Consider the following 25,825-nt stretch of genomic DNA (forward strand, 5'->3'; position numbering starts at 1 on the left):
AGCTCACAGCAACTTAATAGGATATAGTGTCAGGCTTGTTTGATATTTAGTGTTGGGAAATGGCTTTTTCTCTGAGTGAATTCAAGCTGGGCTTTTACTGTGAAGGGTTAGACAATGAAAAGCCAAAAGCCGGTTAGACACTGAAAACGCCCCCCCCCCAACCTTTTTCACCACAACAGTCCTGTCAGCTATCTGCTTGTGCCCCAGGAAGGTGAAGAAAAGTTTGCTTGGTATATCCACCAATCTGTAACGTTGGAAGCAACAAAAAGTGAACCGCAGTCAAAGCTGGTAAACCTCCCCCACCCCCACAGCCTGCTGTGTCAGCAGGCTTTTGGCGTTTTTTTACGTAAAGTTTTTCCTAAACCTTTATTGTTCTGCCATTTACTTTTATTCAGTTTTTAATATCCAATGCTGTCCAAATTGCTCCAAAATCCAAACCCCAAGTTCATTGAGTACCCAGGAAACCAAGTATTAAGTACATTGGATAAACGGCACACACACACACACACGCACACACACACACACACACACACACACACACACACACACACACACACACACACACACACACACACACACACACACACACACACACACACACACACACACACACACACACACACACACACACCTCCAAAAGACCACATTAAGACACCAAGACCTTGAGGAAAACCACATGAAAAATCCATGCTGTTATTTGGAATCAAAAACTTACGACATTCTGAGACTTCTGCAAGAATTGCATTTTTTCAGCGATTAGATGGCAAACACTTCTGTTCTGGAAACCGCTCAGAAACCCCCCTCAATATACCTCCGAAAGCCATACATCCTCATCCTCCCATATCTTATCCAGATATTTGGAGGTGACCCCAGGGGAAGCTAGCATGACATTGTTGGTATCCATGAATTCCCCAGATTGTCTAGTTTCATTTGATAGCAATATTTCATTAGCGCCGCTACAGCTTCATAAAGACAATGTCGGCCGAAATCACCCACGCTCCAGCGGGTCTCTAAGGGTTACAGTAACACCGGTCTCACACTCCAGGCCCATCAGCTAGCTAGGCCACTGTGAATTCCCCCAGTGCTCCATTCCGGGCCTGGCTCTGAATCAAGGTTACAGCACAGGTGCAAATGTCACCTCAATTTTTCAAGTAGGCTAGCACATTTCTGATAGCAACAGGTCCATGAATGCAACATGTACAACACATGTAGGCTAAAGGCAGAGTAACGGAGCCAAAAAAACGGTGGAAGCAGCTCACATCTAATGTGCGGATCATCACAGCGTCTGGGCTATCCTGAGTTTGTCCTGCATCACTATATGAACTGTTGACTTTCCCTGGCAGGTAGAAACTGAAGAATAATGTGGACAAAGGAGGACTGATGAAACCTAAATGATCATGTGTAACTGTAAAATGTACATATGTATGATGAAAAGTGTAAATATGTCAAACAAAAAATACCTTTCTACAGTATTATAGGAGGTCAGGCAGGAAACAGCTGTATATTAAATGTAAGTAAATGGAACTGTGAAGAGCAAAAGCTAAGGGAGGAAAACATTTATTAAAAATGTATTTATTTTTAATAAATGTTATTTATAAAGGCACATTTCATGCAAAAAGTGCTAGGTTAAAAATGTCTCAGAATGCAAAAGCTTCCGAATTAGCACTGACTGTGGACTGCCATTTGTGCTTGAATATTCTGTCAATAAATATGAAATTTTCAAAAGGAAAATGTGAAAGGCTTCTTCCATTTTTGAGTTGTTTGTCTTTTTGCATGTTTTAGCCCATAACCTACAAATTTCAGATTTTCATTTTTACCTTACATGTGGCCAAAATTGGTTCCAGTTCATTTCAATATCCTATGGAAATTGACAAAGAAGAAAAGTAATTTCTTGACTTTGGTAATATTTTTGTCCAAGTAACATAATCGCCATGTAGTAATATAGTTGCAAACAGGGACTTTACTGAAACAGTAATTGGTGGTGCCTTTAAAGATACAACATTTAATCCAAGGTGTTATGGTTGGCTGCTTCAAAGGGTTTCATAAAATATATTATGAAATCAAACCCACAAAGCAAACAACAGCATCTCATTTTTTATGATGGTTTAACCTTAAATGATTATTATTACCTGGTGACAATCATTCCGGGACAAAAGTTAAATGTAATTTTAGATTTGGAGAGAAATGGGGAGACTGTTAAAAATCCACAATGGCTTTATTATTTAGAAGTTTAATTGCTATCAATTCACACAGTGTGAGGCCATCAAGATTTTCTATTTTTAGGAAGAATTCCATCTTATAGAAGAAGGTTCAAGAATATAAATGGGATATTTTAGGATTATTTTTCTTAAATAGTTAGTTATTCAGTATATATATATATATATATATATATAACATAAAAAGTCTTTATTGCATTGGGGCAATATACTGTACATCTGTCACTTTCATATCTTAAGCCAATGAGGTCTAGTGGCCTATATTTGAAGTACTACTGAGCTGAGAATGAATAATTGCGGTGCACCTATAATGCAAAACAAGTCGTACTTTTTTCTGTTGAGTGGAAATTTCATGCAGGGGTTTAGAGGAACAGTTTGACATACTGTGAAGACAAGAGGACGGAAAACCCAGCAGCTCTTCAGAAGGTTAAGGCAGGTAACAAGCAGCTGTCTTCAAGCCTCAAAACTCAGCCTGGTAAGGACAAATTACCATCAAATGTTTTTGTTCTTTCTTAGAGTAGCCCTTTAAGGAGTATCATTTTGAGTCTGTTGATGTTATTCCCTTAGTTACTTTTGGTACTCAATACTAAATGTATAACCTACAGTTTTTCAATCCACTGGAATCATTATATTGTTGCTATACTCACAGTCTGTAGGTCTCAATATGTATTTGATTAAGCCCTAAGATTGTTTATTTTTTATTTTCAGCAGTTTCATTATAGGAGGGACTGATGAGACTGTCTGTGATAAGGAATAGCCTAGACATTATCAGTGGCTTCACAAAGCGCTTTGTGAGGTACCACTTCAAAGTAAGGCATACTTAAAAGTAGGGATCGACCAATTATCGGCCTGGCCGATTATCGGGCCGTTTTATTTTACAGATAACCGATAAAGTTAATTAATTAAAAAGTGCGCTACTTTGGCTCCGCTACAGCTCTGTAAGCAGTCTGCAACACCTGCAAACAAAGTGTTATCGGTCGAGCCCTACTTAAAAAGGGATATCTGTGGCATTTGCACAAAAAAAAACCAGAAGGCGAGCAAAAATATAATATTATCTTGGCCAAAATTAGTTCAGTATAAAATAGTTTCTGAGTGATGTTAGATGAATCTAAATTAAGGTGATGACATACTTATAATTGTTTATAAAAAGGACTTCATCTAGGGCTGGGCGATCTGGAGAAAATCAAATATCACGATATTTTTGACCAAATACCTCGATATCGATACCGCAACGATATTGTAGTGTTGACTATGCATGCTTTCACAAAATATTTACGCAATGAGATTTTTAATAAATAAATCATCAGTAATGTGGATATAATGACTAAGTGGGTAAAGGCAAATAATAGAAAAGCTAGAACAGTCTGATACATTCAGAAAATGACATCACTTCACTGTAATGCAGCCTTTAAAACCAGGAAAAGACAACACTTATGCCATATTACAATATCCAAAATCTAAGACGATATCTAGTCTCATATCACGATATCGATATAATATCCAGGGCTCTAGACTGTAACCAAATGGTCGCAATTTGTGACCAAAATTTGAGAATGTGCAACTGAATTTTACATCCAGTCACACATGTGCGACCAGTGAAGTTGCCCCCCTTTTTTACATGTTAAACGTCGAAATTTCGGTACCTGAGAGCGCGAAAGCGCAAGCTTATCTGTCCTCTCTGAAAATTGACAGAGAGCAGAGCTCTGACACAAACACACACGCAGAGCTGCAGACGATGCAAACTATGTCGGCTCTGCAGTTTTGTTGAAGTCACAGTGAGTCATGGAAATGGCGATAAAGTGGTTTCAAGTGTGGTTACCGTGTTTCATAACTTCACGCAGACAGCGTTTGGTGAAGTTATGAAACACGGTTTATGATATTAATGGCGAGCCGAAAGCGGTCGCGGTGCTGTTGACGTTACACTTCCTCGGAGACGAGCAGCCAGGCACAACAGTGGTTTCAATGCCCTGGTGACTGACTGACAGGCTGAGGTTGTAAGGCAAGGCAACTTTATTTCTACAGCACCTTTCAGCAACAACGCAATTCAAAGTGCTATATATATATATATATATATATATATATATATATATATATATATATATATATAATTTTCTTTTTTTTACTGTCATGACAGCGATGGGGCCGTCAGTTTACCTTCCATGTTGCATCTTCAAAAGTGACACTGAATTTGAAACAGCATATTGTAATTTCTGCATCTATTATCAAAGTATTTATTAGTAATACAGTGGAAATTAGTAGAAATGTGAATATTTGGTTTGGCATGTTGATTTACGGTGTGTGCCCCTAAATTTTCTGGTTGTGCCCCTAAAATTTTCAGTTGGGGGCCACTCTGCTCCTAGTGTATCGATATATTGCCCAGCTCTAACTTCAAGGCTTTTTAGCTCAGTTTGTTACAAAGCGCTGTTTTCCTTCCATTTATGCGCGTGTGTGTTATATATTTGCAAATGTATAAAAATGCACTGGACATTTTTTATAAAGAAGGAATAAGGGGGGTACCCTGGTAGCTCACCTGGTAGAGCATGTTTACTATGTATGGTGCTGCTGTCCCCCCCCTCCCTAAGCTATCATTATTAAAAATCAAAAGAATACCTTAAAACCCATTACCTTTCTAGTGTCCTAATAGGATATTTGTGCCAATCCAATCCAGTTCTTACATCAAGCGGATTTTTTTTTTAAGTAGACTACAGTGCAAATTACAGATGAGTTACTACAATAACTCAATTTAGAAGAAAGTACTATAAATAAGTTTATTGTTGTTGTGATAGATTGATAGATAGATAGATAAATAGATAGATAGATCGAGATGACAGACAGACATATCCTTTAAAAATGTTTACCTTTTCCACCACAAATAGTGGAACTCCCTGGGACTTTACTGGGAGTGCCTTGGCCTTTGGCCCTGCCTTCCTTGTGTCAGCTTTGTAGCTGCACCTCTCTCACTTCCCTATATTGAAAGTTTTTCAAGTCAAGAGACTTGTCAGGAAATGTGTCAAGAATTTGCAGAAAGTCAGTGCGGCTAAGAACACGAGCCATGTCTGAGAACTCACAGAGGACTTTAACGAAATGTAATCTGTCTTTTCCCACAAACAAGGACAATGACAGCAGCAGGCTCGGTCTTTTTGCTGGCTACACTGCTGTCTCTGGCATTCACTGTGGCACACAGTGAGTATTTGTTTGTATTTTTTTTTATTCTTCTATTCTTTACAGACTGAAAAAGTTTCTGCTGTTAGAAATGCTTTCTAAAGAGTTTGCTTCACAGGAAATGTATACTGTAACATAAATCTGTTGAGCGATTGTTGATTTGAAATATTTGCTGACTCTAAGGTTTTAGCATTTTCAGTTTCAATATTTTTCCAGTCAAATAATTAACATGGTTTATATGGATAGGGGGGACTAAACTTTTGAACTTGTTAGGTAAAGACAAATAATTAGGTAAGTTTGACAGCTGAAAACCATTAACCCAATAAGTAGAAAGATATATAAAGTTCATAGGAGAGGAACATATGCCACAGCTGTTAAATAAACTGAAAGAGCGCAGGGATTGTGTTGCTGCTTTTCCTCTTTAGAACCTGTTAAACAGGCCCTTGAGCAACATGCTTGAGCATTAATTGTTAGGAGTTACCCTTCAAGTGAGATATCCAGAAAAGATTAGGGCTGGGTATCGTTCAAAAATGTTGGATATTGATACCGTGACTTTGATACCGGTTCCTGAACGAAACTTTTTTCGATATCAAGTTTTATAAAATCCATTTTAACAAAAAGAAATAACATTACAGCACAAATGTTTTTATTTATTTTACAGCTCCTACTAAGTTTGTGCTAATTTGTGCGTAACAGTGGTTTTCCTGCATGTCTCTAGGACGTGAAAACTCACTGACACTGATGAGATTTACTCCTCAGGTAATGACATTGGGTATTGAAATACAAGGCTTTTATTCCCCCCCCAATACTCGATAATAAGGTGCCTAAAAAGTATCGAATTCAGTACCCAGCCCTAGAAAAGATTGGCTGTCCTTTTAGCATACATTTTTCATAATAAGAACAGCATTATCCACAAATAATATGAAAAAATATATCATGAAATAAAAAATAACACCAGAAAGTAACCCATGAACTACACGAATGTGTGCATAAGTAAATTTTGATTGAAAGAAAAACAAATGGTCCCTGTCCACACAACACATTAGAACACCTAAATCAAAGTTTATTTACAATATGTACATTTGAAACGGTATACATGTAGAGATGTGGAAATGTGATGCGGAGATTACAATCATCACTTGTGTTAGTTTAATGAGTCAAGTCGCAAAGACTGATGATAAACATTACCTGGTGAGAATGCAACCGAGTGATCAGTGACTAAACCAACAACTAAGAGGAGAAAATACATTCATATAGAAAAACTCTCTCACAATATTACAACTTAAAACTACAAGGATCCTTTATTTGAAGGTGAAAATGTTTTATTTCTGACAAGACGACCGTGGAATGCACTATTAGCACAATACGATGCCTTAAGGTGCCTACACATGATCTGCGGTAAAACCACTCTGCGCTGGCTGTGCCATTATTTTCCTACGGGGAGAGCGGTGCCCTTGGCGTGGCACACCACTCGAAATTGCCTCTGAGTGCTGCACTCAAAGTTCAAATTATTTCAACTTGACCTCAAATGCCGCTGACCTTTCAAAGTATAACCAATGAGATAACAGGAGGACATCAAACAGATTCTTGTCCAACCTAAAATATGATTGGAACCTCTCGTCCTGGCACCTTAGCTCTTTAACCAAGTTGAATTCTCCTTTTTCATGGCGAGACATTTCATGCACCCAAACTCTCAGCCCAGGGTACCTAAGCCTGAGCCCAGGACTATACGATTCACACCGCACGTCTACCAGCCCTGGGTTAAGTGTAGCATACAGTAGGAACATTTAACTAATGTTAACATTAACATTAACAGCAGCACATTCCATTAGTCCCATTTAACACTGGCAACTTTTAGCCCCAGGTTTAGTAGCTTTTCAGGCTAACAGCTCCCTTAGCAAAGGTCTTTAGTCAAACAAATTGATGGTTGATGGGGCTTTTAATGCCGGTATAGGGTAAACCAAACTGTGTTGAGAGTGCTTCAGTAATTCCAAAAATCTGACAAAGTATTGCTCCAGCACTAGACTCTGCCTGCTCAATACTCTTATATAGTGCTGTTAATTTGGGGATTAGACAACTAAACTACAGGTAGGCTGCAATTTGATACAAACACTTTTCCTAATGACAAAAGCTTTGGTTTGTGGTCTGAGGGAAGCTATGGTTATGGGTGTGCTCAAATTCTAATACACATACGTTTCTCACTCATCTGCAGCCTGCATTGTCTCCTACTAAGTCTTGTCTATTCACATAGGCTACATGTGGAAAATGTAGCACAACTACATGTCTCTGACAAGTGACAGCTCAACTGATAAGGTAGCGTGCTGAGACAACCAGTGGGTCCATCCCCTGCTCATATCGGCTATCAATAGGACAGTGTGAAAATATAGACAGCGGCCCGACCATGGTGTAAAGGTTAGACACATGGCTTGGTGAGCAGCTAAAAGCAGGCCTCATGCACTACATTCATCTCTTGACATAAAATGACTTTAAACAGACTTTAGGGTGCAAACGTTTGTCAGGTCAGTAGGTTCTTTATATTTGCCTCCTCTATTAATTAAATAGGTCAACGGCTGTAAGATCATACGTTTATGGTCAAGTCTCCAGGAAGTCCCATACATCAGATCTCAGCATTGCATTACAAAGGAAGTTACAACAAAAGGCAAGCATTTACATAGGAGACTGCGGTTATAAAAATCCGTAAAAGAGGATGTTTTCCTTTTAAAAAACAACTTTAGCAGCAAAAACATTTTACTGCAAGAAATAGGAGTCATACCATTTTGCAACACTGTTAATTTGTGAACAGTCCATAGGTCACTGAAGAACAAGCATGCAGAGAAACACACAAACTCCAGCTTGCCTAACATCCAGAGCTGGATGAACTGTAACATATGGCAAGATTGCCATCAACTATAGATTGTGGTCTGTAGTCCTTTAAACAGGTAATCTATATAAAAAAAGTGCTTTGTTTGCTAACAACAAACATAAAGATATCCAGTGCAAACAAAACACATTAGATGACAGCATTGCATTGCACATAGGCACAGCTTGATTCATAAGCACCTGTATGTGTCAATACAGGATTTACTCAGTAAATGCAATCAGTACATCTGTTGATGCCATGACTAAAAAAAACAACATGTAGTGGCATGTAGTGACACAAACTAAGCATTACAACAATAGCTATTGAAAAAAAAAATGTCAGTGGATGGCAGAGAAACATGATACCTAATAACACTGAGCCAACTAAGCAGTTTAACTGTTATTTCACGATTTAATGCCAAGTTAACGGGTCTCATAAACCATTTTAATGGTTTACGGATTATTTGATGAAACGGATAAACCATTCTTAACGATCACCTATTAACAATAAAAAATAAATTGTCAATAAAGTCAGTTAGCTGTCATACCTTGTTTTTTTCTATGCCTTCCTTTGTGCAGTTATCCACAGCCATTAATCCCAGGGCACCTCTTCGTAACGTTATTCTTTTGACAACCGATCAAATTCGGTTTGGCCCCTGGATGTATTAAGAGAACGGTTTGGCCCGCAATAGTTACGGTTAGCCCGCCATCTGAAGTCTGTGTCATGCTGCGTTCATGTGAGACCATAAATAGGAATATGGAGTTGAAAAGCCCTTATATACTGTCTATGGTTAAGCCTAGCTAGTTGAAATAATACAAACAAGAGATAAGCGAAATTTATGATAGATATAATATGTAACGTTAACTCTAGTCTCTCTGTAAAATGGGCAACAAAATCCAGTATTAACACTGATAGAACCGATGCAGCTAGATAACTATCTCACACCAGTCTTTTTTATTTGCTTATTTGCTTTTAATCTTTTGGTTTATTCAAGTTAAAGGTGCAGTAGGTAAGACTTATAAAACTAACTTTCTGTCATATTTGCCGAAACTGACCCTATGTTTGAGTAATACTACATGAATTAGGTAATTAAAAAAAAAAAAAAATCTGGCTCCTCTGGCACCACTTACTAGCACGATTAGCAAAATCCATAGATGGGGGTCTAACTGCGTGTCAATCACTGCTCATGCACACCATTCATTCTCCCTTGTGGAGGGGGAGGGGCCTAGGAGACTGTTTTGGGCGTTAGCAGAAAGTGGGGAGGGACTGAGAAGTTATTGATGTTGACATTTTTTGGCTAAGTTCTGGATCTTCGCAATCCTACCTACAGCACCTTTAAAGTTGTAACAACAGCCGATCGGTCTTCCCATAATGCCGACTTTACCTGAATGCAGCATTAATGTGTGTGCAGCAGTGCCACTGTGTGGCAGTGAGAGTAAAAGCATGAGGAGGTGGCGCTTTATATACATAATTTAAAGGGCTACAGTACAGTATCTCTGAAGAAAATAAGGCATTCCACTCCTAACAACTGTCGTTGGTGTGGGTTGTGAATGTTGGCATCACTGTAAACCGTCGTTTTGATGTTTTTTTGCTGCTGGAGCCTTCATTTCCTGCCTCGGCTGTATTGCCTCAAGTTTTAGTTTTTTGACATTATGAATATCCTCACACAATAATGATTCATTTTCAGACTGTTTAAAAAGAAATATATTAACTGTGTTGCTGTTTCCAGTAACTGTAGTCTTTGACTTAAACTGTTTTTTTGGTTAAAAAAATTTGAATGAGCATTATCTTCTTTCTCTTGTCATCAATGCTTGCATGCTTGTGTGCAGAAGTGAAACTCAGTTGTCAGCAGAGAAATATTTTTTTATTCAATGCAGCTGATTATTACTGTAAAAATAGATACACATGTATTTGTATGCCATGAATTAGTAAGTATTTACCTGATGAAGGTCTGAGACCGAAACGTTATAAACGTTAATAAATTATTGCTTGCGTAATGGTCAGTGTGCGGGATTTTCTCTAAAATTTTTGATCTGCTGCTTTTGATCATATCCTACGCACCTGCCCAATAAAAGAGGTGTGCAAAAAAACTTTCCTACGTTGCATGAATTAGTAAGCAAAATTCTTTCATACTCAAATTCTTTTCAACTTTTTTAGAAAGTACACAAACATGGAAATATTGAAGCAGCTTGTGCATCACAGTATATGAAAGCAGTCAGAGAGCATACTGTACATCCACCAATGCTGCATAATCCTCTAATATCATCTAATACACTATACAGTAAGTAAATGTTAGGAAATGTTCAAGTTTAAAAGTAGTGAGTCAAAACATTAGGATCTCTCTTTATAATTGGCCACATTGTCCAAAACCCTCCATGGCATAGATAATGAATGAATAAATTGGATTAAAATCACATTAAAGGTTGTTTTACCCTTTTTATGCATGCAAATTGCTCGTTTCAGCCAGAGAACACAATTTACTTCCACGCTCTTACCTATTTAGTCCAGAAATTCTAAGTCAATCCTATGTCCTCCATGTATACTGGTGTTTTAATGCTAAAGTGTTTACCCCTGGCATTAAAAAGACAATTGACTGGTCTTCTTTTGTACTGTCACATCCAGACCACAGTGGGGCGGCAGACACATACCATGTGAGTGTTGGCCACCTCTTTCTGCTAAAGTGCCTCTTTGTTGACGTCCACACCAATGTGACCTGGAGCAGAGAGGGGAGCCGCAATCTGAGCCTGCCCACCGGAGTGGAAGTCAGGGATGGCTTACTGTGGTTTCTACCTGTGCAGATGTCTCATAGTGGATCCTACACCTGTGAGAAAAGGTATAGAAACTCCTGTGTGACTTAGAAGGTTTGACTGCATCTGATCCTGACTACATAGAGAGCTCAATGCTGCTTTGTGGCAGTACTGAAGTACACATGAGTGTTTCTAATATTTTGTCCACTTCATTTACGTGAATAAATAGGATTGAAAGAATAACGATATAATGGAAAATCAATCTACAACAATCTACATTTCGTAAATCAGACCTAAGGTCATATATTGCTGGAGCTCAGGTTGGCCTGTCTTGCAACTGTCTCACAGTTCGTCTCCTCTTTAGGGGCAAGACTGGATTATCAAGGGTGACGTTTGAGGTGTCAGTGTCGAGTGAAGAGTGTCCCGACCCATCTGAAACCACATTCCTCACCCGGGAAGTCAGTGGAAGTCTTCCTTGCAAACAGGCAGAGATTTTCACACTGAAAAAAACAGGGAAGATACGATGGATGAAGGTGAGCACAGCTCCGTCATATCCATGTACTGTTGTATGTAATGTATGTGCCCTACTCTATTTCTTCTTGCTTTATTTAGCTCCCAGTTCAGTAGGCTACAAAGGAACAATCCGTGAAAGCATAGGAATGGAAAGAGCCAAAATCACATAAGCCAATTCCTATCATTCATTTTGAGGGGTCAACATGTAATCCTTATTTCTGGTTGGAAAATAGATTTTAGTTTTTGGATTCCTGCATCACTTCCTGTACTTTCTGGCTTGATAAATGCAACACTTAATTTCAAGTCAATGTTTTCATTTAATTTAACTTTTTTGGCTTTTAATTAGTTACCTTGTGTAAAGCGCTAAACTTGTAACTTGGTTATTAGTAGGCCTACTCTACAAAAAAAAATTGTCCCTATCATCACACTGTAAAAAATAATTCCAGCATGTGTTTGTGTGTGTAGGACTGCCACCCAGTGGAGCGGCCAGGGAAGCCCATCTCTGTGGATGAGAGCGGCCAAATGAGACTGCCTGCAGCCTCAGAGAGGGATGCTGGGAAATACACCTGCTTTGTAGACATTAGATTGAATGGCAGGAATTACACCGCTGCACGCAGCATCCAGCTGACTATTAACAATGGTATGTACTGTAGGTCACTTGAGCCTGAAGTGTCATCAGATTGAATCTCTGATGGAGAATTATTTATTTTATATTCTCCTGATTTGACATCATTATGCTTTTTAGGTCAAGAGACCTCTTTAGTTATTATGGAAATTGTTTATATTATCTGTAATGCCATTTATCTGAAAGACATGCACAGGCTTGTAAAAGTTACTTTAGGATTATCTTCAAGACGTTGCAAGGAGGCCAGAGCAGCAGGAAGTTGTGGGTTGTGAAAGTGAATTAGTAACACTCACTCCCACTTTGTTTTCTCTGATTTACCTGTGGGACATTCCCATAGCTACAGTAAAGTCCCCAAAGAGATCATCTTATTTGTTGTTTTTCCCATTAGCTCGGTTGCAATAGATTACAACATGATACATCTATTGCAACCAAGCTAATGGGAAAATAAATAAATAAATGGTATTGTTTTCTGTTACACTGATTATGATTGTGCTTGCAGATACAGTTTTTGTAGAGCCCGAGGTTGTGTTCCCTCAACAGGAAGTGGTTGTGGTGGAAGAGGGTAAGTAGCACTCTCACAAATAATAACCACTGTCATAGTAACACGCACATACTGTATTTCAATCAGGTTTGAGTTGTGTCACTTACTGCAAATCTCACTCTCACTTCTTACTGCAGGTTTACTCATGTTCTCTAGTAGGCATTTAGAAAGTAAAATGAACTGGCTGGTACTTTTGTTTGACCGTATATGAAAAGTATACGGGACATGCTACAATATTTTCCAACATCAAGAGAAAGTTCCTCACTGACATACTAGAACTCTATGCTTGAAAAGAGCCATGGGACTATTTGTTTTTAATCTAAGGAGATTTGTAAAACCAACTGATAAACAGTAATCTCCCCAGTGCTGCTTCTAACTAATGTTTTTTAGCAGGGTTCAAACAGAAAAGCGTGTGGCCCAGGAAAATCAAGTGATAAATGAAATACTGCATTGCTTTCACCTCTTCAGGCCTCCTTAATTCCTAATAATAAAAAATCAATCTGACAACAAATCTCTTAGGTTGTGTGGTCTGAAGTGCAGAGTGTGCTTTGTGCTTATATACAGTTCTGCAGTCCTTTTCCTCACATATTCAATTTCCTTACTAAACACCTACATCTCCCACAAACTTTGGTTGCATTGCTTGATAATAGTGCAAAAATACTGTATATTTCGATACCAATATGCAGGAGTTGTAGAGGAAGCTGCAGTTTATAGGACTGCATATCAAGGACCCACGTTCTTCAGGAAGATGCTGAAATACAGTTACCATAACACTAATCCAACCTGTCTTTTAACCTAACTTGAACCTTAGCTTTTTATAGCTAGCTAGCTGCTAACTTAAGAGTTGACGCTTGTGCAGTAGGCAGGTTTGGTTCGGTAACTAGGGTCGTAGAAATGCGGTTGTAGAAATGCCGCCCTAGGACTGTGGTCCTGAAACTGCAGCTTCCTCTATTGCAGGAACATAGTATAGGGAATTCAGGGGCCTGTTTCACAAAACCAAGATAAGGGATTAAGCCGGGATTTCCCAGTTATCCTGGATGAATTAAGCCTTGACTCGGTTTCACGAAAGCGGAGGCACATAAATCACCATGGAGATTTATTCTGTGCAGCTAGCCTGCTCCTGACCAGGCTAACAGCCAGGATTTATTTAATCCTGGAGCCTTTTCTGATCACCCAGCACTGGTTTTACCCTATTGTTATCAGCCTGGATTAAAATACAACAGGTGCATATTGCTGTTCATTTAAGTACTGTTATTATTTAAAGTTGTGACCATTATTTTTATAATTATTCATGTGACATTATTACTGTTATATTGCTGTATGAAGACTGATGTTCATATTGTTGTTAGAAGTTTAATTAATATATTATGGCAGTTGTTGAGATAATTAGAAAAGGCTGATACAATTTCAAATGTGTTTTAAATGAAGTCTGTTACTAAGGGCAATACATACAATGCTGTACATTTCTATAGTTGACCAATGCACCTTGAATTATTTTGGTTGATTCATTTTTTTTTTTATTCTTTAACAATAAGTATCATGTTTGTTCCACTTCCATGTACATTGTATTTGGCATTCTTAGCACACAATTTGTGTTGTCCAGTAAACTGCAACTATAATTTGGGAGGATTGTACAATTTTAAGAACATATCCTAATTGTACAGTCCTCCCAAATTATAGTCTTAGTTCACTGGACCAGTAACTATCTAGTGATGTAGGCTACTGTGCATTCATGACAACAGGGAGAGGACACCTCAATGGTTTTTGACCTTATATTTGGGGGGAAATAACTGATGAATATCACTCTGTTCCATTCATGTTTACAGTGTGCATCGAATTTATCACTTAATTATCTTCATAGTTTCTAGATTTTAGAGTCCAATTTCTTTAGTGTCTTTATTTTCTATGTCCATATATACAGGGAGCAAGGCATATAATATGTAGAGAAGGAAACTCGTCCTCTATCAAATAAAAAAAAAAACGCGAAAAAAGCGTGCCAGACAATAGCGGACAGACTGAATGATAATATAAAAATATACATTTATGAACTACTGCTCTTAACTGAAACCATTCAATAAGTCACTGTCATTGGCAAAAACGAACAGTTGTACACTTTGCATTAAACGCGAGCAGTGGAAGTTAATATGACTTAGGACATTTATATTTTAGCCCATGAGAGAGAGAGGGAGAAACCGAGTGAAAGAGATATTTACGCATCATATTCTAGCGTTGTAGAAAATTGATCTTTATGGTAAATTTCCTGAGTAACATTATCTTCTGCTTACTTTTAAGGCAAAGAGTACAACTGTTAATTTGCGCAAATGATTAGTAGCCTAATCCTTGAATGGTATAATTATGACGGTTTCAATTCAGAGCAGTTGTCAGTTAATGTATATATTTAGGCTACAGTTACGCATTCAGTCGGTCCGCAATCGTCTGCCACGCTTTCTCAATGTTTCATTACAGCGGCCGTGTTTCTTTTCTTTTTATACAAATGTATTTCATGATATCATACTTCCATAAGAAGCTGCTGCTCACTCTGTATAAAGTATGTACAATGCGTAGTCTCCATGTTGGCATCAGTAAATCTGTGATCGACCTTGCAGTCTTTTGAGGAAAGCCGTGGACGCGCATCTATCTGAATTACTTCAGCCTGGCTCAACCTAGTCGCTCCTCCTCAGCCTGGCTCGGCCTTTGTGAAACGCACCAAGCCAGGATGCACAGATTAGACTAGGTCAAGCCTCGCTTTATCAGTTATCCTGGATTTATATATTCTGCTTTTGTGAAACAGGCCCCTGGGCATTGTAAATGTTGCCTATTTGAAGTTGGCAAATTGACAATAAATTTGACATAACGTGTCCAGTTTTGCATAAAATCATGTCTGATCATAAAAAAAACCTTTGAAATGGGAGTTTGCCATCTATTGATTGGGCTTGATGTAGTCAGAAGTCAACCTTTCAGGAGATATGAAAGCTCTAGACATTTTCCAAATTTGTTTTCAGAAATATTTAGTTGGTTTTTTTAAAAGAGTTTTCACCTCCCAGTGATCAAAACATCAGAATGTGTAGAGTGACATGTTCTTTGTTCTTTCACTGATGATCAGGTACGAGAGTGGAGCTGCAGTGTTTAGCCTACATAGGCGTCAGTGAGAATGAGGAGACTGAAATGTATTGGACTGTTGGCAATAATTACTCTGACGACTACGAGGGACTCACAGCGTCCTGGAAATAGTGAGTTTCTGCTTCCGGGCATGTTGTTTGAGTTGCCTGAAGTCATTTAGCTAATGTGCAGTCTGTTGTCAACACCTTAAACCATTTCACATGGTAAAACACAATTTGCAGAGCTCACATTTCAGCCAAACTCTAAACACATTCTCATTCTCAAAACACATTCCACACTCTAATGCACACGTCATCCAAACTGATAAACACAAGTGGCAACAATCAAATACAAATAGAGAACACATGTCATTGATTGAACACAACCACTCAAAATTGATTTCACCGGTTTCAAATAATGTGACACAACCAATATAAGCCAGTTCAGAGAGCAAACAGGTTGGTTGAAGGTTCATTTTAACAAAGAACAGGAATTACAGTATCACAGAGACAAAGGACGAGTTTGTGAGATGCAGGGTAGAGTACTGTAAAAAATAGGGGTACAAGAAGGAGAACAAAAACAATTGCAAAGAGCAAAGCAGAGTAGTAATTTCTGATCAATTTTGAGCTACTACGGGCGACTGGATAGTTCAGTTGGTGGAGTGGGCGCCCATATATATAGAGGTTTACTCCTCGATGCAGCGGGCCCGGGTTCAACTCCGACCTGCAGCCCTTTGCTGCATGTCATTCCTCCCTCTCTCCCCCCTTTCATTTCTTCAACTGTCCTGTCAATAAAGGCCTAAAAATGGCCAAAAAATTATCTTAAAAAAGAAAAGAAAAAACTACTACGATAGAATGTGTTTTCGTTCATCAAAAGAAAATGACGGAAAAATATGAAATTTGTTTTGAGATTAAAAATGGACTTCTACCTGAGAACTATGTTTTGAACAATGTGTTTTCTATTTTTTGGTGTATTGTTTACTGACTGCTTGATAGTGCATATCATTTTGATCACTTTGTTTATGATTTGAGAGCAGTGTTTTAGCAATTGAGAAAAACTAATGTAAAAAAATGTAATATTTGGGTAAAAAGAGGGAATTAACAGGACTCCAAAGAGGCCATATCATTTTTGCACAGATTGCAGTATCATTTAAATAACTGTAAATAATTATCTTTTTGCCTCTTAGTTGCTAAATATTGCCAAAGCATGAAAAAGGATAAGCATGAAGACAGAATTTCAATTCTTGCTTGTTTTCCTGATTTATTAACTGACTGACTGATTGATATGCTATCCTCCTGTCCCTTTAGTATTCACGACCGAGGCAGGGTGTATGGGCATTCCACTCTGTCCATCTCTAAAGTTCTTCGTCAGTTCCTGAATGTCCCCATTTCTTGCAATGTATTGAACTCAGTTGGACGCAAAGACGGTGTGGTGTGGCTCCAAGAAGGTATTTTCTTCTCTTTTCTTTTTATTCTCTACACATGACAGTGTTGTGCAGGAAATATCAAAGACAATATCAACCCAAAGGAGAACAAAAATGGTCAAAACGTTAGAACTAATGCCATAAAGACATTTTGGCTCTCATTTCAGCCAACAATGCAGGTTGTAACATTTCACACATATACACATTGCAAACAGTATGTAAGGATTTTTCACTATGAGCACTAAATTCAAAGGACAAAATGTTTCTGCTGTGACATATCTGTCCTCCTGGCTACTGTACACTATACAGTCCAAAGTATGTGGAAACTCATAAATATCCAATATATTAAAATATCTAGTTTTTTGGGGCTTTTCCGCCTTTAATTTTTGACAGGACAGCTAGGTGAGAAAGGGGAGAGAGAGGGGGAAGACATGTAGGAAATTGTCACAGGTCCGATTTGAACCCTGGACCTCTGCGTCAAGGCATAAACCTCTCAGTATATGTGCGCCTGCTCTACCACTGATCCAACCCGGCCACATATATTGAAATATCTTTGTGTCCTTTTGAGTCTGGGTCTGTTTTCCATGGTTTGGGCTAGGCCAAGCAGTTCCAAATGAGGACAAATCTTAAAGCTATATACAGCCTTGGTGGCAACAGTTTTGGAATGGCAGTCTCTTATTTACACCTTTGCACAGGTCCATAAATAAATAGTTTTCCTAGGCCCTGACTACAAACCATCCAATACCTTTGTATTAACAGGATCACCAACACGGTGCCCACGGGCACCAGGTAGCCCCCAAGACCACATGAGTAGCCCTCAGGCCTGTTCTAAAAATGAAAATTGAATATTGATATTATCTGTTTCCCACCTTGTTAAGTCATTGTTGATAATTATTGTGAGAAATCATTAATATTATCAGTGTCTTCACATAGATGAGTATCATTAATCATTAATAATCATATGTAACTAAAAGGCAAACTGAGCAAATTTGTTATTTCAGAAGAATGTATCAAACTGGTAGCCATTTGTATTACTCAGTACCCATGGAGTAACTTTCAGTTTCAAAAAGATTGGTGACCCTTAGACCTTACCAGCCACATCAGTGTTCAGGACCTCAGTCATGCTCTTGTGGCTGAATGAGAGCAAATCCCTGCAGCCAGGTTTCAAAATCTGGTGGAGGGACTGAAACCAGAAGAGTGGATGCTGATAAAGCAGCTGATCAGTGGTGGAAGAAGTATTCAGATCCTTTACCTAAGTAAAAGTACTAATACCACACTGTAAAAATGCTACTTAAGTAAAAGTATGTAAGTATCATCAGGAAAATGGATTAAAATGAAAAAGTAAAAATCCTCACATTTTAGAAACTGGAAACGGTTCTGTCAATCAACTAAGGGTTTAATCGGCTAATAGTTTCAGCTGGACTCGTAGGCCTACATATTGTTGGGCAGTTTCATTTACAATAAGAACGTATTTTAGAAACTGCATGTGTTTTATGTGCAAATATTTTAATTTGTAAAGTAACTAGTAACTGAAGCTGTCAGATGAATACAGTGGAGTAAAAAGTACAATATTTCTCTCTGAAATGTAGTGGAGTAGAAGTAGAAAGTGGCAGGAAAAGAAAAGACTCAAGTAAAGTACAAGTACCTGCAATTTGTACTTAAGTACGGTACTTGAGTAAGTGTACTTAGTTACATTTCACCACTGCAGCTGATTAATGAATGTTATCTTAGGTTATGTTATGTGATGTTGGGTGTTTACACGTTTTTGTTCGGGTGTCATACCTTTGGACATACAGTGTATTAGGACTTCACCATAAAAGCACTAAAACTGCTCTGTAACCATTATTATTGTTTGTCTAATAGATGCATTATACTATTTTTTTATGTACATTGTTTTATCTCCCCACCCCCCCTCTCCTATTCCTACATACAGTACCTCAGGTCTTTAGAGAGCCAACACTTTTGTAACACAGATTTAGTTACACATAAATAATATAGCAAATAAATGAATAATACAATTGCCTTTCTGTTTGAAATGTGATATATACAAATAAACAGCTAGTCTCCTAGAAAGGTTTCCACAGGATGGAACAATCCTGAAAGTCTTCCCAGTGCCCTGGTTTATTCTATTCTATTCTTTTTTCGTTTTGTTTATATGTGCTCTCAAACCAAACGTTGAAATCTGCCTGCCTCCTCTTCTCTCCAGCCGACCACAGTGCCCTCTACACCAGCGTGGCTCTGTGCCTCGCGGCCTCCCTGGCTGTTCTGGCCCTGGCTGCTGCCTTCCTCTTCTTTAAAGTCGATTTGGTGTTGGCTTACAGGAAACTGTTGAGACATTTTTCCAAACAACAAGGTGAGTGTTTTATTTGTAGAAGGCGTTGCTTTTCTGTGGACTTTTCTGACTGGATACTGCTGGGAACTCTCTCGTTTGCCTCATTGTGCAACAATTAAACAAAAAACCTCATCTGGACCTTAAGTTCAGAGCACATTCCATAGCAGATAAAACCAACAGGAATAGAATGCAATTAAAGACAAATTAAAAGATTTGATGTCAATCTTTAAGAGTTGAAAGATGCAATGATGGTAGTCTATATCCACGACGACGTTCCACTTCCGGGATTGCTCCGTTGCTGTCTGAAATTCCGCCAGATGTCACTCTTTTTCAGCCGGATGTCCGTTACCTTCCGCTTTCTTTGTGTTGGTATTTTAAACTCCGGTGGATTTCTGAGGACTATGGTTAACTGCTCCTCAGATCTCTGCGCGGTAAATCCAGACAGCTAGCTAGACTATCTGTCCAATCTGAGTTTTCTGTTGCACGACTTAAACAACTTTTGAACTTACTCGTGTTCCACCTAAATAAGTTCTACCAGAAGCTATGTTGCAGCAGAACCATGGCTCTGTCCAGTGCTTAGCGCCGCCCATGACTATTGTGATTGGTTTAAAGAAATGCTGATAAACCAGAGCACATTTTTCTCCCATCCCAGAATGCTTTGTGGACTAGCCAGACCCTCCTCCGCAGCGCTGTGGAGGAAGGTCTGGCAAAGCGAGACTACAATGATGGTAATCCTCAGTTCGTCAGAAGCTTTACAGAGACAATGCTGTCTTCTCTACAGCTCCAGATGGGAAGCTCTACGACGCCTATGTGAGCTACCTCCGTTCCGACAACTGGTGTTCATCTGAAACGGCGAGCTTAGCCCTGCAGGTCCTTCCTGAGGTGCTGGAGAAACAACATGGCTACTCCCTGTACATCAGAGGACGGGACGACTGCCCTGGAGAAGGTCAGGAACAGACACTCATCTGGTTCACATTTAAAGATGTAATGAGTTTCCCTGGAAGCAAACATAGTTTTGTTTACATGTAGTATTTCTCACTAAACACCATGTGCATCACATTGCAGAGATTTCAAAATGGAGCAGTGGCGGCGCCAGAGATGTTCTTTTGCTGGTGCTTTGGGGTTGCTGGACGTTTCAGTGAGGGTGTTCTGAAATTTTGAGTTTCCCTTGGCACAAATAGGCTACACACACTCGCGCAGATGCCCACCCACCTCCGCCGCGGTAAACGAGCAAACGAGAGAGATTGATTTAAAGTTGCCGATACAACAGCAGCATAGAACTCTGATTAGCCCACCAAACGTATTTCAAATACCAGCCAACAAGCCGGGTTCAAACAATCATTACTGCAGCTCTCATACATTGGCTCAGAAGAGTAATGCAGCAGGCCAAATACACCACACATAGCCAAGCACACACATAAAAACACACGCGCATGTATTCTCACACAGTTTTCACACTTGCACATATGGTCAAAATAATGCAGTCATATCTGTAGTGACTTAATATATCTAAATAAAAGTTCAATGTGTGCTGCACCCTTTGGCCGAATACGATCACCTGTGTTTTTTAGCCTAAAAATAATCGTTTGTTTTATTAATGTGTTTATTCATTTTTCAAATACAAATTATACTATTTACACATTAACGATTTTTTATTTATTTATAAATCAACCACAGCAATTTCTTGGGGGTGCTAAGGGGGTGCTATGGCAAACCTAGGGGTAGCTACAGCACCCCCTAGCCCCTCCCTGGCGCCGCCGCTGTTCTGGAGGTATGAGGTAATTAGGCCTGCACGATTTTGGGAAAAATATGAATCAAGACTTTTTTTTTAGCTTAGAATTGATGTCACGATTCTCTGTTTTTTTTCTCATGAAGTGTAATGTTTATTGCACACATGACAAAACAAAACAAAATGGCAGTACCAAACAGATTTTTTTTGGCACCTATAGCACATTGCACATCACCACAAGCCTGTAAACATAGAGGCTTCAATGAATAAAGAAAATAAAGTACATACTGGCCATTTAAGTCCAGTAGGCTACCAAAAATAGTGACACATAACACATTGAACTAAATATGGCCCTGATACAGGCTCTATCTGAACTCCTTGAACATGTCTTTACATAATTAAAACATGTCAATGTCAAATGCATGTAATAAATTCATTGGAGAATTTTTTTTTATAAAATCGAAGAAATTAAAAATTAAATTGTGAACAGGGGTGAATCGAGATTGCAATTTTATAACGATTTATCGTGCAGGCCTAGAGGTAAACCAATTCTGTTTTTTTCTGTTTTATTTTGTCATGCGTTTCTTCAATTGTTCAGTTCTTTAGTAATGCTTTTAAGGACATTCTTGCATCCAAGAATTTCTTATACTGCTGAATATATATATATATATATATATATGTATATATATATATATATATGTATATATATATATGTATATATATATATATATATATATAATGTACTGGGTTTTTTTTTAATGAAGAGCTTATGATTTGCTTTAGAATGGCCAGCTGTATTTTGAATATAGATTGTATTTTACGTAATTAGGTTGTCATTGGATAAAGTCAAAAATATCTGGCCTTTATCTAAAAAAAGAAATAAAAAAGGTTATTTTCTATTTTGACTTGTTTTGTATGCTGTGCTTAATCTCTTCCAGCTGTGCATGATGCCATCGCTGTTACAGTGCGCCAATGCCGAAGACTGATAATCATCCTGTCTTCTGAGATCAAATCTTCCTCTGATTGCAAAAGCAATGAAGAGCCCTTGCGTGCCAACCAAAACCAGCTGTGCTATGAGCAGAAAGTTGGCCTTTACGACGCTTTGACCCAGAACGACCCAAGAGTGATTCTGGTGGAAATCGGTGAGGACAGACTTCTATTTACCGAACAAACATGAAAGTGGTATCAATCTGCTCAAGTCTCACCAAGAAAGTAAATAAGTAGTTTTTCTAAAATTGTGGACTGTCCTTTCAAAAAATAAGCAAATGTTCCCTCTTCATTTTTCATCCATCTAACGGTTTAGTTTCCTGCCGTGTAATATCGATGAGCCACATTGGGTATAAACCTCTTGGTTTGTTGCACTACAATCAAAGTTAAGAAAAGCCATGACAACTGCAAGTGCCAGGAGCTCTGAAAAGTGCCATTGGCAAGCATGCTAAAGTTATCTCACTAATAATTATTAAATATGTCAATACATTTAACATCACATTTAAGCATCACTACAGACCCATCACATCCTGGCAGAACCTGTTTCAGCTTCTGCCCTCTGGTAGGCGCTACAGAACACTATTCGCCCAAACAACCAGACACAAGAACAGTTTCTTCCCACAGGCCGTCACTATGATGAACACTAAACCCCAGTCCTTAGTGTCAGGATCAATCCCTGTGCAATAACCCTGTAACACCAAGCATTCACCTTTCAGTAAATTATGTATTTTATAGCGTTAAACACATTTAAACATGTAAATATCTGTCAAACATACACTGCATATACTATCATATCACCAACTTATAATAGCTAATTCATTCCAGCACCATTTGCATTTTCGCATTGCCCTATTGATTTACTGTTCATAATCCTCAGAGCTTTCTGTTTACATAATATGTACATATATGTATAAGTGTATTCATATGTAAGTGTGTATACAAACTTCTGTACATACTAGTCAAATGTACAGTGGCCGGGAAGTGCAATGCAACATTACAAAGAATGAAACACTTTTACAAAGCTTGAGACAAATTTACATTTTGGAAAACAAATTTACATTTTAGAAAACAAATTAACATTTTGGAAAACAAATTTACATTTTATAAAACAAATTTACATTTTAGAAAACAAATTTACATTTTGGAAAACAAATTTACATTTTAGAAAACAAATTTACATTTTAGAAAACAAATTTACATTTTGGAAAACAAATTTACATTTTGGAAAACAAATTTACATTTTAGAAAACAAATTAACATTTTGGAAAACAAATTTACATTTTAGAAAACAAATTTACATTTTGGAAAACAAATTTACATTTTAGAAAACAAATTAACAAGATGCAAAACACTTTTACCAGTCCTGAAACAAATTTACAAATGACAGATTCTTCACGGAAAGGGAATGTACCACATACCGGAAGTGATGAGGTGTTGTATACATGTCGCCTTGACTACGGCAGTTATGGATCGAATGCGTCCAGCAGAGCCGCCATCTTGGAGCGCTAGGGGGGGAGGCCCCCCCTTATATACTGTCTATGGGCCGTCTTTAATGCCCAGCATCACATGTAGGCAAAGGTCTAACGGAAATAAAATCACTATAAATCGTCAAAATCTCATGCGATGTTGTAGTTTTTTAAACAAAAGACAAAGAGACTAATTAAGGTGTTAATACAAAGAATATTTATTATAATCAGTTCACAGATATGAGTACAAACGGAAACTTCACCCTTCTGAACTAAGAGGTTCTGCTTCAAAGTGAAGTTTAAACAGACTGAAATGTCCAGGCTCACTCCCCCACTAATGATTCATTTATTTCTGCATGTAGTTATTCATTTAACAAGACTTAAAGTCATGTTTCGCGTCGTCCAGAGTCCGAGTCCCGCCAGACTCCCTTTAGGAAACCTGTGATTTAAACTTCAGCAGGTTGTGACAGTCCGCTCCGCTCAGTCCTGGATCTGATTCTCCGGGCTTCCATTCCCTCCAGCGGGCCCAGCAATACGGCCTGGGTCTCCAGCTGCGTGGTGTCGTTTTGGCTCCCAGGAATGGGCAGTGAGCTCCAGGTCCTGCAGCTGCAGACGGACTCAGCTGCCCCCGCTGTAGCTTCGATCCGCGCCGCGCTGTCGATCACGTTCCCCGTTTTTCCCAATGTTTCTGTCAGGTCCGCGTCATATAAAAACTCCAAACACCGACCACACGTAAAGTCACCATAAACTTCCTTACGCCATATACTCACAACAACACAAATTGACTGCGCTCACCAGCAACACCGCAACACCTCATCACTTCCGGTATGTGGTACATTCCCTTTCCGTGAAGAATCTGTCATTTGTAAATTTGTTTGGGCACTTGTAAAAGTGTTTTGCATCTTGTTAATTTGTTTTTGTTTTTATTTTGTTTTCCAAAATGTAAATTTTTTTTCTCAAAATGTAAATTATTAAATTTGTTTTCTAAAATGTTATTTTGTTTTCCAAAATGTAAATTTGTTTTCTAAAATGTTATTTTGTTTTCCAAAATGTTAATTTGTTTTCTAAAATGTAAATTTGTTTTCCAAAATGTAAATTTGTCTTGAGCTTTGTAAAAGTGTTTCATTTTTTGTAATGTTGCATTGCACTTCCCGGCCACCGTACAAATGTTTATGTTTACCTTGTTCAGTGTTGTCCTGTTGATTTTAGTGGTATGTCTATTTTTATGTATGTACTTTGAGAGCAACACAAAAGCCGGATGTGTTAGATGTGTTTACACTAACTCGGCCATTAAAGCTGATTCTAAACATGTTAGTTTGAATAAATGGTCAACATTGTATTCTATTCTACCAGATGGTCCGGTGGATTACAGTTGCATGCCAGAGTCTCTGCGCTATATCAAGGGGAAACAAGGGGCTCTGAAGTGGAAGAAACCCTCCCTTGGAACCCACAAACCCACCAAGTTGCGCTCAAACAGAAACTTCTGGAAGAATCTGAGGTACCACATGCCCTCAGTGTCTGCAGGGAGACTCCAGACTCTTGTCTAAACCAAGTGAAAAGTAGGATCCAACATGAACATTATACTCGTTACATCAGGGGTCCGTTTCAGAAAACTGAGTGTGTTAACCCTTAGATGAGGGAAACTCTGGGTTTTCTGTTTCAGAAAGGGAGGATAATCAAACCTGAGAGAGAGGGGTAACTCCAGCCTGTTTCAGAAAGAGAGCTAACTTAACCTCTGAGTCAGTTACTATGGTAACTGAGTCTGAGAACCTAACCTGATCGGGAGCAGGTTTTCTTCAATAAACCTCGAGTTTCTCTCAGTCTCCTCCCTCTGACACAGCGCTCTTTCAGTTCCTCATTCATTCATCCAGTCAGTCTGTATCAGGCACATTTTAGCGCAGTTTGTTATCTGCATGAATAAAAAAACAGTGTTGGTTTATTAACCGTGTTAGGCAAACTGTTTTTTTTTCTCAAAACATGGCATTTCCTTTTGTCGACGATCCTGTTGATGAAGAAGATGTATTACTTTGCAGGTTAAACATATGTCAGGAGATGATTTTGAGGCCCCAACTATAGATGCATTTTCGGTATCGTTTTTTTCCTCCCAGTCTATCAGTCATGCAGC

General features: G+C 38.5%; 1 protein-coding gene across 1 annotated transcript; it reads left to right on the forward strand.

The window, feature by feature from the left end:
- Nucleotides 1–5,186: 5,186 nt before the first annotated feature.
- LOC120569283 (interleukin-1 receptor type 1) lies at nt 5,187–25,418 on the forward strand. The gene is made up of 11 exons (XM_039817103.1): nt 5,187–5,399; nt 10,861–11,071; nt 11,350–11,518; nt 11,964–12,138; nt 12,623–12,685; nt 15,768–15,894; nt 17,071–17,210; nt 19,393–19,539; nt 20,300–20,464; nt 22,186–22,389; nt 25,054–25,418. Exons 1-11 carry the CDS (start codon nt 5,333–5,335, stop codon nt 25,245–25,247), a joined length of 1,662 nt encoding a protein of 553 aa, XP_039673037.1. The 5' UTR covers nt 5,187–5,332; the 3' UTR covers nt 25,248–25,418.
- The last annotated feature ends 407 nt before the right edge of the window (nt 25,419–25,825 follow it).

Source organism: Perca fluviatilis, chromosome 12 (genome assembly GCF_010015445.1).
Source record: "Perca fluviatilis chromosome 12, GENO_Pfluv_1.0, whole genome shotgun sequence".
Lineage (NCBI taxonomy): Eukaryota > Metazoa > Chordata > Actinopteri > Perciformes > Percidae > Perca > Perca fluviatilis.